The sequence below is a fragment of the Ostrea edulis genome, chromosome 1 (assembly GCF_947568905.1).
Source record: "Ostrea edulis chromosome 1, xbOstEdul1.1, whole genome shotgun sequence".
NCBI classification, from domain to species: domain Eukaryota; kingdom Metazoa; phylum Mollusca; class Bivalvia; order Ostreida; family Ostreidae; genus Ostrea; species Ostrea edulis.
Genome location: NC_079164.1, coordinates 74,710,528 through 74,729,922, shown reverse-complemented (window position 1 = coordinate 74,729,922; position 19,395 = coordinate 74,710,528). Strand labels below are relative to the sequence as shown.

Below are 19,395 nucleotides of genomic sequence, written 5' to 3'. Positions count from 1 at the left end.
TAGCAATATTCCATTATCACCTGCATAAAGTGTTTGTGTCTCAACTGATTCGATACACGAGATCATGTTTTGCGCATGCTTGTTTTTATTTTTAAATCGAGACAGGTTACTGACAAACAAATTGATGTCACAGGGGTATCAGCAGTCTTGTTTAAATTCAGCATTTCACACATTCTATGGTCGTTATAATGATCTAGATTGCCAATACAACCTGCCATTAGGTCAAATGCTGTCTGACGTGTTTCATAGCAATTGTTAGGCCGTTCTTGACACACTGATTTTGACTACGGATAACTCCGTTTGCCTAATTAGGATATAGGGCTCACGACGGATGAGACCGGTCGACAGGGGATTCCTACTCCTCCTAGGCACCTGATCCCACCTCTGGTGTGTCCAGGGGTCCGTGTTTGCCCAACTTTTAATTTTGTATTCCTTGTGGGAGTTGTGAGATCGATCACTGTTAGTTATCTTCACCTCTTTTCATGTAAATGTTGAGTTGAAGGTCACACCAACATATTGTTCTTCTCATTAATGTATCGAAGAATTTATATCCTTAATCTATATCTACATATGGTGTAACATGTAAAAGTGTTTAAATTGAATTTGTTTTCACGTAAAATATGAATCATGACATTAAATTTATTTAGATTTATAAATGTACATTTTATTTCATTCTATTTTTAATTGGATAAGTTAAATCAATTTCATTTAAATTCTTTGGAGGAAGATTTTTTTGTTACGCTGCAATATTTGTAACATTAAGATTGTACTTTACATTTCTTAAGTGAGTGCAGTGTTATTTTTGGTCATCTACCACTGAAATTAGAATTGCTAACACTTAAAATAAAGACAATTAGAATTAGAGTAGTCAATTTCAAGAAACTGATACATAGAAACATGTTTAATGCAGCTAATAGCCATTCTTATGACTTTGTTTAATGCAATTTAGAAATGAAATCTTTTGTGAAACCTTATCTCAATTAAGTTTAATTCAGCATTAACATACTATGATAATTATTATGATAGTTTAATTATCTCTCTAAAGAATCCTTTAACTATAATGCTCTAGGCCAAGGAAACGGATGTATTGTGCGTTGAAATATAATTTACTTCACTGACCGAAGTTCAATTTGATATTTATCAGCCATTCGAAGTCTTAACTCCGAGCAAATTAATTCTTTGTAAAAAGAGAACGGTGAGGATTTACTGAAGACTTTTGTGGTTTGTACCAATATTGATAATGTACAGCAAAACAAGGAAAATTCGTGGTGATTGATTTTTCGTTGACTTTGACGATATAGACATTCAAATTACTAATATTTGTCAGTAATAAATGTTCCTAAGTTATTTGAATAAAAGGTGAAGATAACGAACAGTGATCAATCTCATAACTTCTGTAAGGAATACAAAACAGAGAGTTGGGCAAACACGGACCCCTAAATATACCAGAGGTGGAATCAAATGCCTAGGAGGGGTAAGCATCTCCTGTCGACGGTCATACCCACCGTGAGCCCTATATCTTGACCAGGTAAACGGAGTAATCCATAATTAAAATATGTGCCAAGAACGGTCTATCAATCGGTATGAGACACGTCAGACAGACTTGACCCAATGGTAGGTTGTATTGGCAAAGTAGATTATTATAATGACCATAAAATTTTGACTGTTGAAACACGTGTAACATCAACTTGTTCGTCAGTAGCCTGCCTTGATTTAAAAGCTGATCATACGCAGGACAAGCTCTTGTGTATTGAATAAGCTGATAGATAGAAACACAGAAATGCAAGTGATAATGAAATATTGCAATACATGAAGGTGAAGATAACGAACAGTGATCAATCTCATAACTCCTACAAGCAATACAAATTAGATAGTTGGGCAAACACGGACCCCTGGACACACCAGCGGTGGGATCAGGTGTCTAGGAGGAGTAAGCATCCCCTGTCGACCGGTCACATCCGCCGTGAGCCCTATATCCTGTTCAGGTAAACGGAGTTATCCGCAGTCAAAATCAGTGTACCAAGAACGGCTTAACAATCGGTATGAAACACGTCAGACATCATATGACCCAATGATAGGTTGTATTGACAAACTAGATCGTTAGAACGACCATAGAATAAATATGGAACGTTGACGACGGAGAACCTGAAATCATCCCGTTTGTCATAAAGTTGAGTTGTTAGATTGCTGTTGATTAAACGATTACAGGTATATATGAATGTTAGATAAACAATCGAGCTTTTCATTCTACATAAAGAAAAAGGTTTTAGATTATTTATAATGAACCTGAAAATATACCCCCAGATAAATCTACGTAAAGATATTCTATGAATCCATTCACAAACTGTTAATTTTCACCAAGAATAAACAGCTATAGATGATAGCCTTATGATAGGAAGTTTAGAACTACATTTTGATAGTTTGCGCTGTAGATCCTCACCTTTATCATCGCTCTTGACGTTCTACACAATTCAGTGTCACCTTACTGGTGCTGTCCTAAGCCTGGACGCCACATTTGTTTTTTCATTTGCCTTCGGTATGGAGAAAAATTTCTAAACAGATGAATTATTTTAAAGATTTAAGCGGGTTTGTATTATCAACTTTTTTCTGTAAGGATACATGTGCAATCTGTGGAAGTTAAACTGATTAGTATAACTAATTGATGAAATTCTGTTTGTTTCCGCAAAAAAAGATACTTACAGTATTGGTTTTCTTTGAAAAAAAAAACACCTACACAAACAGAGACTTTTTAGATGTTTAAAAAAAACCATAAACAAATCTTGACAAAAATTCCCTATTTCAAATTTTGTACCCGATGTAACACGAAATGCCATCTATCACTTTGCCACAGACATTTATTTCAAAAATACAAACTTAATGTGCTAGTCATCATTAAGCAAGTACACAATCTTTTTCTAAAATGAATAATTACAGTAATTACTTTTTGTGTCAACAGATTATGTGTTTAGTCGTGGACATGTGGTAATGTGGAACATTAGTTACACGGACGTGAGGAGGAGTTCTGGCTTGATTTAAATTCAGCAGGTGGTAAGTCATACTTCTCGCATTTTGTAAAAAAAAAAAAACACCTCAAAATAATGGACTCATATTCTTTGTGTTTTAAAAGATCTCGTACATTAGTTTTACTATTTGTGCTTGTATATTAGCATTAGGAGCACTGTGCTTAACAACGCGAATAACGAGAATCGTGTCTACTTTATTGACCCTATATGGAACTCTTACACCTTTTCTACTTCACTTATGTCCCATTTATTTTATGTATAAATTGAAGAATGAGTAAAAGATTTACTTAAACCAGGTTGGAATTACAGTCTTGTTCAATGTTTGCATATTTGTCATTATGGGGTTAGATAGGGTTTGCATGTACTTAAATGCATGTTGCATTTTACAACTTCTGATAGTCTAAGTGTACAACAGGAATTGGCAAGCTTAATTTAAAATCAATTCCTCTTTATTCTTAGCTATCACATCACATTTTAAGAAAAATGATATATTTCACAGCAAAAACTGTTCTGGACATAGAAACACATAATAGTGAAAACCAATATTTTACAAAAGTGATTACAGATGTATTTAAAAACAAATAAAGATAGCTGTTACAGACGAATCGTAAGTATCAATCAAAGAAATGTTTTTATTGGTCTTTGAGATTACATATAGATTAAATATTGATAAATTACTTTACAGCACTATAGGGAGCATATAAAACAAGCATGAAATGAAAACCTAAAGTCATGACACGTTCAGACATAATAAAAACAACATTTTCATAAGCATAGCTAAAATGTTTAAATTATATCAATTGAAAGTCAAAATGAATAAATCAAAATTTTATGCCGAGATGTTTTCTTTGAATCATGACGTATCTAGGTTGTCATATACTATTCCTATTGCTTTCAAAGGTAATTGTATTTTTTACATCCATCAAAATAAATGAAATCTATCACAAGGTAAATCATTGATAGAATAATACGTACCACATCCTTATTCATAAATTGGAAGCTACAATGAACACCGTTTTGTTTTTTGTTGCTTTTATTAAACTTCTGGTATGCTGCGACATTCCAACAGAGGAAGAGAAAACGACAATGTACATAAAAAATTAGGATGTGGTTTTGTAATTGTTCAATTACTGTCTAAATAATCGGTTTTAAACTCAAGAACAACAAACATAATCTTTTTTTTTTAAACAGAACAATTTCAACTTTTTATAAAACAAACACCAACTTTTCCTGTGTATTTTCAAGATGTTTAGTGGTTGTATACTATTAAAACGTCCTGGACTATTACTTTTTCTGATAAATGTTTTTGATATCGTGTATATCTAAAGTGCAATAATCCCAACCTTTGTCTCAGCCAAAAGAAATAACTTTGTTTCATCGTATTGCTGTTTATCATTTTTACAAGATATTAATTAAATTTGCTTGCAGCTGTCATGATATATTACTCACCAAATGCATAACGTACATCTGTAAATGCCCAATTTTACATATGTTTGGCATAATGTCAAATGAAAATGACCATTTCAGTAACGATTTTCATCTTGTGGATGACTTATTCTGACAATTCGATTGTTGCGTCTGTTGTCTTTTGAATTACAATATATGTATAAAATTGGAAAACATACATGATTATGGAAGACCAGAAAGGGGCTGGTTAATTTTGTAACATTGCTTACTCTCAAAGGTCTCAACTTAGTATTGTTTTATAAGAAAATACAAGTGTAAGATTTGTTTAATTTCATATTCCACATCTTAAAGTTCAGGACTATCAGGTACCTGGCAGTGTCTCCTTGGCATTTGGCTTCACAAGCAATGGGATTATAAATAAATATCACAGTCACTTTATTAACAAGGATTCATGAAACATTAGCTAGGACATCCTATTGTCTAACGGACATCGTGATCAGCTGACGGATAAAAATCTTATATTTTGGTTTGTGTTTTTTTCTAGTGTTTTTCGAGGAAACATTTTGCCAAACCAAGTAAGCTGTTGACCTCTTTAGTAGAAAGTGAAAGAAGTGAGTGCATATATTATGATTTAGTGTTCGTTTGTGCGTAATATGGGAATTATATTAGATGCATGTGTAAACAACAAATCTGGAGATAAGTTGCAACCCTACATTTTTTCTTGATTCGTTACAAACGGTTTGTGGATTGATAACCAAGGGACGCGATACTGTTAGTTATCTAACACCCGTCTTTCTAAGTCACCTTCGTCTGCGTGGTCACGTATTTTTGCAGAATTGTTTGATACATGAAGGTTGTATTCTTACTTTTACTTGAAATCCATCTTCTTTTGTATTTAATCTTTCAATAAATTTTTTACCATTAACTGACAATGAAGTATAGTATTTCATTTACTCATTTTATCTCAGCATAATTCACACACGTATAACATTTTATTTGGGCGAGAATAGTAAATTGTCAGCTGCAAAAGAAAATGGCACTGCAGTGGTAATATATTTGTATTTTACAATTCAAAATTGGCCTTTCTGAATGGTAAAAGACAATTAATGTTAGGAAGCGCTTCATAGCCAATGTATCTAAAGATAAAACCTTTAGTCATAATTTTTCATACTTTTGTAAAGATTATAATAAATGAATATGTTTATGTCAAACCATTGGTTCCCGACAGATTAACAGTATGATTTTCATTAAAACGCTTCTGCAATAAATGTCAGCGTTGATAGAATCCTGAAACAGAAAAAGTTCAATGTTGTCTACCAATTAAAATGTAATACTTGTCAGAAACGAAAGAAAGTAGCATTTTTGTAAATTAGAATTTTATTTTCATTTAGTTCATCTTTTGTTATTCATTAAACATGAAGGATATAATTTAGTCTAAAAGATCGATTTAATTTACCACCATAACCAGTCATTGGGCAAGATGCTGTTTGACATGTTTCATACCAATTGAAGCCATTCTTTGCACACTGATTTTGAATACTTTTGACTGTTTACCCGATCGAGATATAGGGCTCACGGCGGGTGTAACCAGTCGACAGGGGGTGGTTACTCCTCCTAGGCACCTGATCCCACCTCTGGTGTGTCCAGGGGTTCGTGTTTGCCCTACTCTCTATTTTCGTATTCCTTATATGTATTGAGATCAATAATTTTTCGTTATCTTCACTCTTTCATAGATATGATTTATCCATGCCGACAATATAGTTTTTTAAAGTCTTGATAATCATTGCATCCAAATTGTAACTCTTTGCACAGACTTGTGACAATGAGCTTTTAATTGATGGTAGTTGCCCGTATATGATCTTAAAGCCACAGGCTTCTTCGTATGTCATACAGGGATAGTTAATAAATCAAATCCTTATATAGACTAGGAGGTATTCAAATAAACCTCTGCATATATATAAAGCGATTCCGCAGACTTTGATAGCATTTGACAGTGTGAATGGTAATTAGACGTAGCGTTTTCTTGCATTTATATGTAATTGAGATTTAGTTTTCATAGCACTTGAAGAGTCTTACCATTAAGAGGCGCTTTTCGTTCTATGTGTCACGCTTGAAAATGACGAAATATATGTTGATAACGCTTGAGAGTGGTTGTAGATTAGCGCAATGAAGAGATGAGATGATTAATCCAAGAAATGAAAATGAAGTGTCTTTGTATCTATTGGTTTACATTGCTGTGTATATGTAAAGGTAAGTTTCACATCTTTAATAATACTTATATTTTGCGAAATTAAATTGTTGTTTCCTATAAAGTTAATCTAAAAGTTATTTTTTTTAAAAAGTTTATTCATCTAATACCTTGAATATTAACAGAATTTGCAAGTCTCATTTGTCGATGATTTTGCTACATGTATACATTGTATAAGAATAGGACTTTAGTTGTATGGCTCCCGATGCTCGTATACTGTTATATTATTGACTTTCTCCGTTGAGAGTGATCACTGTTCGTTATCTTCACCTCCATAATGAAAATTAAACACACTAATTTCTTTTGTTGTTGATAGGTTGTAAAGAAGCCGCAGATGTGGTTTTTGTGATAGATGGTTCGGACAATGTATCGCCAGTAGATTTTCTTCATGAAGTAACTTTTGTGGGGTCAGAACCCTCAAAATATGAGGGGTCTTCCGGCGACGTGAAGTTTGGCGCCGTCCTGTATGGGTCCCAAGTGACCGATAAAATCAATATAGTCCCAAGCATAGACAACAATCAGTTTGTGAACAAAGTGAGACAGTTAAAACAGACAGGAGGGAAACCTCTAGTTTTCCGTGCTTTGAGAGAAATTCGGAAGGATCTCTCCAACATTTACCGTGACGGAAGCAGACGGATAGCCATTGTGATAATAAGTGATAAAATGCATAATAGAAATGCTGTATTACGAGAAACGAGGTCTCTAAGAAGTGCAGGAGTTATTGTCATACCTATTGGCGTGGGATTAGACACCCGGGAAAGGGATTTGAAGGATTTGTTAACTTACGAAAATCCATTCTACAGTATAAGAAACTTTAGTGAACTATTCCAATTATCTGCAGAAATACACAACTTTGTATGTCCCGGTAAGTACTCTTAAATCCGTATATTCTCTACAAGGAATCAATCAAAACGAAATCATTTGAATTTTGCTCTAGACTACTTTTAATATGATTCTTCTATTCTTTAAATCTTTTTTATGTACTATAAATCAAGGGAGATTTTTTTTTAACATACAACAGACATGATAAATTCATATGACCTGAATGTACATTTCCTGGTGAACTGGTAACATGGTTTTCAATTATCATCATCATATAATGAATATAATTGCAATAAATAACATTCGGTCAGGTGATACTCACGAATGTTCCGGTTCACCTACCTGTGCAACAACACAGAATTTCAAATTGCATAAATTTTTCAAAACATCTACCTTTTTCATACATTGCAATCTGTCAGTCTGACACACTTAATAATAGAATTATCAACCAGTAAATTAGGTGTTCTTTAAGTATTTTTTAAAACATCCAGACGACGTTTTCAGTTGTCACTTTATGTATCAAAATATTGTATTTTTACATGATTTTTTTTTTTAATTTCAGTGAGAGAAACAATCTCTGGTACAACCTCATTCCCGCAATCTGAAAATAATGCAACGCTGAGCGCCGGAACCGAGACCGTCAATTCTAATAACGAAAGTTTATCTACAAAACAAATGCACACATATACAAAACATACAAGATATGTGATACAAAGAGATCCAAAATCGAACGTTAGTGAGAGGGGTTTACAGATTGAAATCCCAGTGCTGAGAGAGATGGTTGACAAACAGCCTTCAGTGAGGCCATACTTCATCAATTACTCGTTGCTTGGCACCAAGAGCTTTAAAAAGAAGAGCACTAGGAAATCAGAATATGGTAATGCGACAGACTCGGATTTTTATGTATTGTAGAGTATGTTAGGTAGTAGCAACTCTCATGTTAGATACATTGATGAGTCATTTTATATTTTTAACATTTAGCATCTCATAACAAATTCAACCTGTAAGAAAATAAAGTAAATGCCCAAAAAAGCAAGCAAAGATATTAATACATGCAGCGGTAACAGGGAAAAATATCAAAAAGGACAAAAATTAAATGTAATGAAGAAAAGCATCACGTTCGATAAAGTGATGAACAAATCATTTCAAGCTGAAATACTACATTCAGATAATGTTGATTCGAGAACAGCTATTTGAATTTGATTGGTCCATGTATACGCACTACTTGACTGACAAAATATATCAATTCTATTTTTTCATTGCTTGCTAGATAAACTTGTTTGGTGTATTGAAATATCAAATATTAGAAATCGAATTATCAATTATATCAATTGAACCAAATCTGACCATAGTATCTAAATTCGTTCATGTGACATTGCTTGAAATTCAGCCTTAGTTTGTATGAATCATGCAATTCATGTTTCATTCTTGCAAAGTAGACTTTTTTCTACGAAACTTAATTTCACTGCATTTAACACAACGTATTCTTCCATATTTGTATCTATGAATCACAAAATGCAAATGAAAAACTTCATTTTAATTTTAAGCCTCATTAATGATTATCACTTTACTTATTTTGCATAAAAATGCATTATTTATGTGCAATATATTTATGTTAAGTTATTTCTAAATTTTATGCATATTTCAGGTAGAGCAAGCTCACCTCACAAAATGGAGAAAGAAGTATCGGGAATCATTATTGACAATGACATTTGGTCACCGACCTCAACACCCTCCGCGAAGATGTTAACGTTTTCTCCAGAATCGTCATGGACGACAAAACCAAGTGAAAAATCACTGGACAAAAAAGTCCCCATGTATTGGATGGCCAAGGGCCTGAATGATTTTCACGAGCTTCTTAAGAACCTTGATAAATCAGGACAGGAAAACACGAATCATCTTCCAAGAGGAAATTCGAAACTGAAGACTCTGTTTATGAGCAAACAAAACACAAATGCTAAACTTCGTGGAAAATCCAACTCACATGTTAAGAAGGAGCGAACGGACTCGGGTGCAACTCAAAGCTACGTCATTACACATAGTAGCCCCGGGCCTGAAAAAACCCAACAAAATCAAACGAGAAGTTTTAGTAGAAATAATACAAGACCCAAAATTGAAACTAAAACACGAGATAGTGTGTTAAAAAGAAAATATAATAATACAATGAAATCCAAACAACACACGAAAGTAAACACCAACTTTAATAGAAAGTTGCATTCCTCTCTACGGAAGAAGGATAACGTAATTTATAACGTTGAAGAACGTAATACGAACAAGTACTTAAAAAGCACTCCAAAAACTAGAATTGGTATTCCAATTGCGAACAGTATTCTAAAAACTGTGTTAGCATCCAAAGATTCCAAATCTAGAACAAATAGTATTTCATTAGAGGCTGAAAAAACAGTTTCTAAAGTGCACCCAAACACTCCAGAACATCCCAAACGGAAGTCCGAGGGAGATCATCCAACGTTTACTGACAGCGTTCTGTCTGGTCGACAAGTCCGTCCTATTTTCACCCTGAGTGGAACAATGGATAATAATGTCTTTTCCGGTAGGAATAGTTTCCAGCTTTCCGATATGGACGGCAACAAAGATGATAGTCAGTTATCCGACAATGGGCTCAATCAGAATAAAATCGTTCACGAAAGACCACAAATTGCCAGTAATTTATACAGTCCATCTAATGAATTTTACGTCGAAAAAGGAGTCAATTCGATATCTTATAAAGAACATTTTAAGAAGCTTATGAATCCGAGGTCTAATACTCCCAAAGCACCATTGTCTTTCGACGGTTCCAAAATATACTCTACTGGGACTTCTGGACCATTGTTTCTCTCCCATGATAAAGCTTACCAGAAGCCTATCCCAACGCAATATCCCTCTACACCTGCTTCACAAAGTCGTGAAAACAAACGGCCATTCTATTTGACTGATGCAAACTATGGTCACCTCATTCCGTCCATCCCAGAGTCCTCTACCCAGCCAAGCATGTTTAATACAGAAAAATTGACGACTAGACAGTATCCCACATTCCCACCAAACTTTTTGGAGATGTTAGGAATTTCCTTAGAGGAATCCCTAATGCCACATTCCAGAAATTTGAAAAGTTCATCATATCCTACTATGCCCCAAAATGCCGAAGAATACCACCACCAGGGAACCGATGTTCATTTTTTCAGACAGGCTTCGTATCTTCCCTCTCCTTGGATCCAACAAACCAGCTTCCCACAACAGCTTCCTCCACAGCAATTTCTACAGAAGATGAACGAAGTGGAAATAAATTTTACGGGTAAATTCAATTGCCTGCATTCAAATTGTGAGAATGGAACTGTGTAGAAGATCGATCGATATATCTGTCGCGGGTTTTCTTTTTCCTCGTCAAGTCGGTCACTCACTTGAAATAGGGTAATTTGTGTGTGTTTCATTTTGAAGATGTGTACAATATTTTTGTATGTGTGATTTTTCTTCTCGTTAAATATATTTATTGGCACTTGATATATCAAGGTAGATATATCCAGTGTGAAAATTTTAAATAAAACTGAAAACACAACGAATATTTCACATTTGTGCCACTCTGTTTCACAGTCACTGAATACAGAGACTATCGGAAGCAAATTCTTGAGTAGGTGTAAATTCGGAAGCAAGTTCTCGGGTAGGTGTAATTTCAGGATGAATACTGTCAAAAAGTCTTGCCACAACGTACAAAATGAATAGATAGAGGATGTTAATAAAATTTTAATTACATGTAGATACAATTCAGTGCTAAAAGAATCTATTCTGCGTAAAAAGGTGTTTTTAATTATTATTTTTCCTTATAAGGGGCTATGAACATCCCGAAAAGGGAAGGCAAGAACAATTGAGTATTCATGCCAACTTAGATCCATAAACACTTCTAGAGCAACTGTTGATGATACGACCGTAGGATGGTTGTTGGGTATATAAACTCTTGTAGAGCTGTTGTTGATCATACAATACCTCTTGTAGAAATGTTGTTGATGATACGACACCTCTTGTAGAAATGTTTATGATACAACACCTTTTAGAGCAGTTACTGATTGCAAAACGCCTCTTGTAGTGTAACTGTAAATGATACAACACCTCTAAATGATGAAATACCATAAAACGTTATAGTCAAATTAAAATTATAGCATTGATAGTTTACAGGGATATAAAGTTGTATCATGAGGCGGTTTGATTTTCAAACATTAGTCAAACAGTTGGTGAGTGGGATTTGCAACTCAAATGATTAATGATACGGTTATCATTAATAGGCGTTGAATCATTAGTAGTTGTCACTAAGCCTGATTCAGCCTATCTCCGTTTTATTTGCCTGTTTGTCGTCCTCTAAAGATATCACTGGAACCGTACATAGGACATTACGTCTAAATAAAACTCATTGAATGAGCCCGGCAGGTCCTCCAGTAAATATGCATTTTTTAAATTATCAAATATTTTCATATCAAATGCATGTAATGTCTCTTATGTTCACTTAACCATCAAAGAAAACGTATTCGTTATTTAAAGCGTTTATGTAATTACCGTGAACAGGTGTAAACCCTTTGTTCTGTTGTTTGAACGTTACACCGAAGTCAGACAGGCTTGATCCCAACTAATCTTCAGGAAATAAAACGCTTTTACCAAAATGATTTAAGATACAAATAATATTAGAAATTTCTTTTTTAGCATCTCAATGTAGAGCGCATTATATTTGTTTTCGACGTGACAGAACATGCATGTTTGTGTAAGTGAATATAACGATAATTGGAAATAAAATTAAAGAAACAGCTTCTCTCAGTTTGCATGTTACTTCAAAAACCTCCGTTTTTCAAATGTCTGGCATACCCCCTCCTTTGGTATTTAAAAAAAGGATACTGTGTGTAAGGGTGGGGTGTGGTGGGGTGGGGGTCGTGGGTTCGCGTCCTGATCATATCTTGGCCACACTAAATCAGGTCTAAATGCATATGTTCCCAAGTTGTGTGGATTCAAGTTCTTTTTAATGCCCCTTCGACTATAGTCAGGGGCATATTGTTTGATCCTGTCTGTTTATCTGTCTGTCTGTCTGTGAATAATTTTTTTTCGAAGGGTGCGTGACATGTGTGGTATATCCAGGGGTGTGTGACATGTGTGGTATATCTAGTGGTGGGTGACATGTGTGGTATATCCAGGAGTGGGTGACATTTGTGGTATATCCAGGGGTGCGTGACATGTGCGGTATATCTAGGGGTGCGTGACATGTGTGGTATATCTAGGGGTGTGTGACATATGTGGTATATCCAGGGGTGCGTGACATGTGTGGTATATCCAGGAGTGCGTGACGTGTGGTATATCTAGGGGTGCGTGACATGTGTGGTGTATCTAGGAGTGTGTGATATATGTGGTATATCTAGGGGTGCGTGACATGTGTGGTATATCTAGGGGTGTGTGACATATGTGGTATATCTAGTGGTGGGTGACATGTGTGGTATATCCAGGAGTGCGTGACATGTGCGGTATATTCAGGGGTGCGTGACATGTGTGGTATATCCAGGAGTGGGTGACATGTTCGGTATATCCAGGGGTGGGTGACATGTGCGGTATATCCAGGGGTGGGTGACATGTGTGGTATATCTAGTGGTGGGTGACATGTGTGGTATATCCAGGCGTGCGTGGCATGTGCGGTATATTCAGGGGTGCGTGGCATGTGTGGTATATCCAGGAGTGGGTGACATGTGCGGTATATCCAGGGGTGGGTGACATGTGTGGTACACCCAGGGGTGCGTGACATGTGTGGTATACCAGGAGTGGGGTGACATGTGCGGTATATCCAGGGGTGAGTGACATGTATATCTAGTGGTGGGTGACATGTGTGGTATATCCAGGGGTGCGTGACATGTGTGGTATATCCAGGGGTGCATGACATGTGTGGTATATCCAACGGCGCGTGACATATGTGGTATATCCAGGGGTGGGTGTTTGCCAAATTCTGTATTTTTTTTTATTCCTTATTGGAGTTCGATTGATGACTGTTTGTTATCTTTACCTTTCACGATTCTCATATTTCACATACATTCCTTGTGACAAGAAGTTATTTTGCTAATAATGTTTTAACCTTGTGACCTTGATCTTGGAGTTTGACCTAGTTTTAAGAAAACCTCTCCTATTTAATACTCCCAAGCTATTAAGGTAGGACTTCCAAAATTTGCATATAGATTCCTTATGGTAATGCCTTACAATTCATTCATGATTTTTGACATTGTGAACTTGACCTTGGGGTTTGACCCCGTATTTTAAAATTTTGACCTTACTTATAACTTTTGAATGATGATTGACAGGGCTCTCATATTTCATATATATGCATTTCTTTGGTACCAAAAAATGTTTTGTCACCAAAGTTTCTAACCTTGTGACCATGGAGATTGACATGCTTTTAAGAAAACTCAACCTATAGCTATCAAGTATCTCCTGAACTATTGAAGGTAGGGCTGTCATATTTTGTGTATAATTTTTATGCAAAAGTTTTATTTGATATCATGTTGTTTGACCTTGTGGCCTTGCAGTCTGACCTACTTTTAAGAAAACCTAATCTATCAAGTATCTCCTGAACTATTGAAGGTAGGACTTTCATATTTAGTATATAATTTTTATGGCAAGAGTTTTCATTTGATATCGTTGTTTGACCTTGACCTTGAAGTTTAACCTACTTTTAAGAAAACCTAACCTATTCAATAGCTCTTGAACTATCTACGGTAGAACTTTCACATTTTGATTTGTATTTAAATTTTTTATGACGAGATATTTCATTCCTTGCCATGACTTATGTTCTTGTGACCTTGACCTTTTCCAGAAGAGCAAAGACATGTTTATCATAATGGTGTTGAACTTAACGTTATGTGAAGTCAGGTTCGGTTTTATGGCGTAACCCTTTGGGGCTATGTTGGGGCCATAACATGGTTCAAAAGTTTTCAAGGGAATACATTTTTAATAAAAATATTTTAGAAATCGCAACAACTGAACAACAGGACCAAAGTGACTCAGGTGAGCGATGTGGCCTATGGACCTCGTATTTTAAATGTTGCCTCGTTCAGAGGTTATTGTGTTCTAAGACTCAATTAGTCTAATAAATGTGACAGTATCTTTATTCTAGATTTACGTGCATAGATCAATAACGATGACATTTAACGTCATTTAAAACAATTTATGCCCCGTTTCGATTATAAAGCATATTTCCATTTCGAGGCTTTAGTGAACATGACACATAATTGCTGCCGGTTCACTTTTGTTGGTATTGGGTGCGGGGCGGTTACGTAGGAAATTAATTTTAGTTAACGTATTAATTAGACATTCAGAGTGAGTGACTGACCGTCGTATAGAACAGAAATAGCGCACTATCTCGCTACTAACATTTTTGTCGCGCTACTAGTTCCATTCTTGATAGAGTACATTGCGTACGGGCACCTTACAAATGTGAGGACGGTGCAGTTTGACGTGGCTGAGAGATATCTGTATGTTCTCAAGGGATAATGGATGTTTGAAATTTTGAACAAATCCTTACCATGTTTCTAGTAACCTCTCAAGAACTGTGATCATATATTAGCAATTAAATTCCTCATGATTAAAACCCTTTACATCATTACTGTACAGGTATCAACATATGCTTTTAATTTTGGTCCTATAATTATCGATCATCAGCAAATGTATAGAAACTTTTACTTATTCCACATTTATCATAACGGAACATATTAATAATTTTATTCATAGACCAAAACTGTACAAAGAAAGCGTACACCAGTGATCCGACGTTCTATGTGGAGAGCTTGATTTCGCGCCATGAAATCAGGCCTTGTCCTCCCGGGACGATTTTTGATTCACAAACCTGTGGCTGCACTAAATCGTTTCCTTTTGTTCATCAGTTTGGTATGTTTATCAATTATCACAATATACAAGTGAACTGTTATCAAGTTCAATTTAAGAAATATATATTTGTGCTATTTATTTTCACCCGAACCGAATAAAATCTCCTTTGAATAATTTTTTGTTGTTGAGAAAATTCTTATATTGTAGACACAAAAAGCGTTTGATTTATGATTATGAAAATTGTCACTGGAATCAAATTTTCCTTCAAAATGTACTACTACAGTAATTACTGTCTGAATATAAAATGAAATGTTCGATACTTTGGAATAGTGCCGTCTACTAATTAGTAATGATAATGTACTCATTATAAATAAAACACAATGACTTAGAAAAAAAATTGTCAAAGAGAAAGGGTGTACGATAATTAAGTACAACCACATTATTGAAGTTTATGTCAGGAATGGAAAGTTTATAATTATCTACTAAATCATTCTAATTACCCTTTTAAAGTAATTTGTGGTGTATATTTCTTGGTCTTGCTACAGATTGCACTCCAGAATTACAGCTGACTTTTGATACAGACTTCAGTGACGTATCGGGGAAAAGCACTGTCGCAGTTAACCGAGTCCAACTTCAGAACAGCAGCGCTGTGTTTAACGGGGACGGGGAACTGCGCGTGTGGCGATTCAGCGGCGGATACATCGGGAACCAGTTAATGATAAAACTTAGATTTAAACCAACAAGGTTTCAGAAACAGAAGCAACTTTTAGTCGGCAACTGCGCTAAAAGGTCATCAATGTCGTATGGTGTTGAAATTGACACAAAATCACGTGAGATGGTGATGACCATTAAAACGGAAAATGGTAGTGCAACCATTAGAATCCATTTTAAGGTTCGTTAACTTAGTCATAGTTCAGGTGATTTGATCATATTATTTCATACTCTATTTAAAACATTTTTATAATATATATAAACAGTTGAATTGTAAAAGAGAATACAAATTTAGTTATGACAATCCATTGAATTCAGAAATTTAAAACCAAGGCACATGCTAAATGATTTTGACACCCTGCAGTGAAATTTACACAATGTAGTACATATATCAAAATTTGTTTTAGCTCTTTTAATCTCCATTATCATTCTAATTCTATATTCAACTCAATTTGAATTCCTTATCAATCATTGTTCGATTGCAGTCTAAAAGTAGACAGATTGCAGCTGAATTTTGCATACGTGTGACGTAAATTGCATATTATGTACAAAAAAATAGATCGCATTACTCTCTTTCTACAGATGTTTCATTGGAATGATTTGGTTATGATTTATGATGGGAGTGTTTATAAAGCGATTCTGAACGGGCACAAAGAAGCTGTTCCTCTCATTGGTATACTTGTTTTCGTTCTTGTTAGAGTGCACATTATTTATTCTTTTCTTCATTTTTCATTTTATTCTATTCATCATTTCTTATATATTGTCAGTTTCATTTTGCTTCACCTTTTTAAGGAGAAGTCTGGAATAGACCGAATCCTATGCATTGCTTGATTTTTCAACTGTGTAACAGTTATGAAAGATATAACAAATAAAACAATCTTACCTTTCCTTCATTGAAATTTTAAGACGTTTTTTAACCTAATTTGCTGTTAACACGAAACGCAACATACAAATTGATTGGTTTTTTGGTGTTGTTTTTTCACTCATATTGAGACGTCATACAAATTAAACAACACACAGTATGATATTTTTGTGCACAACGTTTCGTGTTATTTACATAGTAGATGTCCAAAAAATCGCTTATGTTTAAATCTTTAAGAAAATAAATAAAATGCTTTGATACTTTGAAATTTACACCGTACATGTATGTATATGAAATTAACAGAACAGCATTAGCTGTCTAGGCCTATACACGATACAATTCTATAATCAACGAAGAGGTCTTGTCTGTATAGTGGAACTAGAATACTTTTTAATTTTATTGTGGGACAAAACACAAAGCTAATTATATTACAGATTAACGGAAAATACCACGGAATGTAAATAGAGAGATATGTCCCAATATATATGGTAGAGTGTTTGTCATTTTCCAGGAAATGTGGAGGAGCGGTTAAACCCAGTGTGTGTGGGACGATGTGACGAGACTAAGCTCGGATTTCAGGGATATATAGATAATGTAAGTTCACCATGGTGCACATTGTCAACTACACCTTTACCTTGAATCGCAATATTTGTTTTACTAACAAACGGTGTATAGAGTACCAATGTTTCTGATTAAACTAGACATAGCATTTAGGATATTTTCATAAAATATTAAGATGTTCGTTGGTAATAGGTCAAACAAAATTCAGCCTGAGTTACATTTTGTGGAAAACTACGTATATTTGGTGACATATCATGTTCAGATGCTAAGAAGAAATGGCTCTTCACACAAAAAATATTTCTTTTACTATTTCTGTCAGAATTCCCAGTTGTTAAAATAGATGCACTATATTTATCAAGAGTCATGATCGTACATTGTTCATTACTGCTGTTCATTCATGAGGACAATGCTATCATTACAATTGTACAAATATCAAAGGCAAAGTCATCGGAAATGTAAATATTTGATTACATGTATATCCTTAGATCGTACATCTATAATACAGTTTCAATCACGTGTTTTTTAAATATACAAATACTGCTGTAACTGTTCAAAACTTCATATTTGAAATACCATACACGTCACAGTTGATTCCATCTTTCTGTGATCAGCCAACCGTGGGCATCTGACGATCAATTTCAAAATTCGTCGTTTTCAATCGTCCAACGAATCGAAAAACAAAAGCAATAACACTATTCCTTACAAATATTAGATTGCTCTCGAGAAATTAATCTCTCTCTCTCTCTCTCTCTCTCTCTCTCTCTCTCTCTCTCTCTCTCTCATATGCATAAAGATTTTGACATATTTGAAATTTTGTAAATGTTTAGTGCATAATATTATTCATGCAATGCGCAGACCCTGTGCTTGACTTATGTTTTTATATATACATGTATATATAATTTAAAATTTTGTCTATCTGTAAACAAATTACTCATGTGAATAGTTTGTTTACAGAAAGACATTTAATATCATTTTTCTAACATGCAATTAAAGCCGTGTCATTTTTTTTCCAGGTAGAGCTTTTATTTTGTGTGCCAAATGTTTGGAGTAGTTTGTAAGATTCTGTTTTTTTTTTATTTTTTTTTATTTTTTTTATTTATTCATTAAGATTTCAATACAGAGATTGTAGATATTGACATTTTTTAGAATTAAAATTTGGTATAAAAATGAGATGTTTTGAGTACTTTTTTTTTCATTCCGAAAGAGTTTGTGTCAAAAGAACACGAGCGACTCTTTCAGACATAATTTTAGCAATATCATTCAGTTATAATAATACAATATAATAATAACAAATTTAATTTTGATATTGGGTTCTTGAAAATTGATTACCATCAAACATTTGGGAATAGCCATTCTTCACATGAAAAGTATTAAATAGAAGAAAGTTTTTGTTATTGTTATATACGAAAAATTGTTGAAACGACCAGCTTCATGGAGGGGAGAGGAAGAGCAGCCCATCTGTACACATGTATACAAAGTCCTTCCTGGTGTGAATTTGGAAAAAAAAGAAGCAAAATCAAACAAATCGCCAGGATCTGATGGTTTTTCTGCTGAATTTTTTTTAAAAGTCTTCTGGAAATATATTGGTGTGTATGTTGTTAGATCCATTAACTATGGTTACAAAAATAATATTCTATCCATCACAAAAAGACATGGTGTAATTATATTGTTACCAAAGGGTGACAAACCTAAGCAGTATCTAAAAAAAAAAAACTGGCGACATATAACTTTGTTAAATACAGTATACAAAATTGCCTCTGGTTCTATTGCAGCTAGATTTGAAAAAACATTTAGACAAGATACAGTGTAATTGACCCATATCAAACAGGGTTCATATCCAATAGATATATTGGAGAAAACACAAGGTTAATATATGATGTTATGCACTATACTGAAGAAGATGATATCCCAGGCCGTTTACTACTTAT

The 19,395-nt window shown here is 34.5% G+C and overlaps 1 protein-coding gene across 1 annotated transcript; it reads left to right on the top strand.

Moving 5' to 3' along the window:
* The first annotated feature begins 2,974 nt into the window (after nucleotides 1-2,974).
* Nucleotides 2,975-18,637, top strand: LOC125681430 (uncharacterized). Its single transcript, XM_048921525.2, has 11 exons — nucleotides 2,975-3,048; nucleotides 4,975-5,041; nucleotides 6,588-6,680; nucleotides 6,995-7,543; nucleotides 8,063-8,377; nucleotides 9,149-10,789; nucleotides 15,238-15,393; nucleotides 15,879-16,225; nucleotides 16,627-16,717; nucleotides 17,418-17,500; nucleotides 18,481-18,637. Exons 3-11 carry the CDS (start codon nucleotides 6,626-6,628, stop codon nucleotides 18,523-18,525), a joined length of 3,282 nt encoding a protein of 1,093 aa, XP_048777482.2. The 5' UTR covers nucleotides 2,975-3,048; nucleotides 4,975-5,041; nucleotides 6,588-6,625; the 3' UTR covers nucleotides 18,526-18,637.
* The last annotated feature ends 758 nt before the right edge of the window (nucleotides 18,638-19,395 follow it).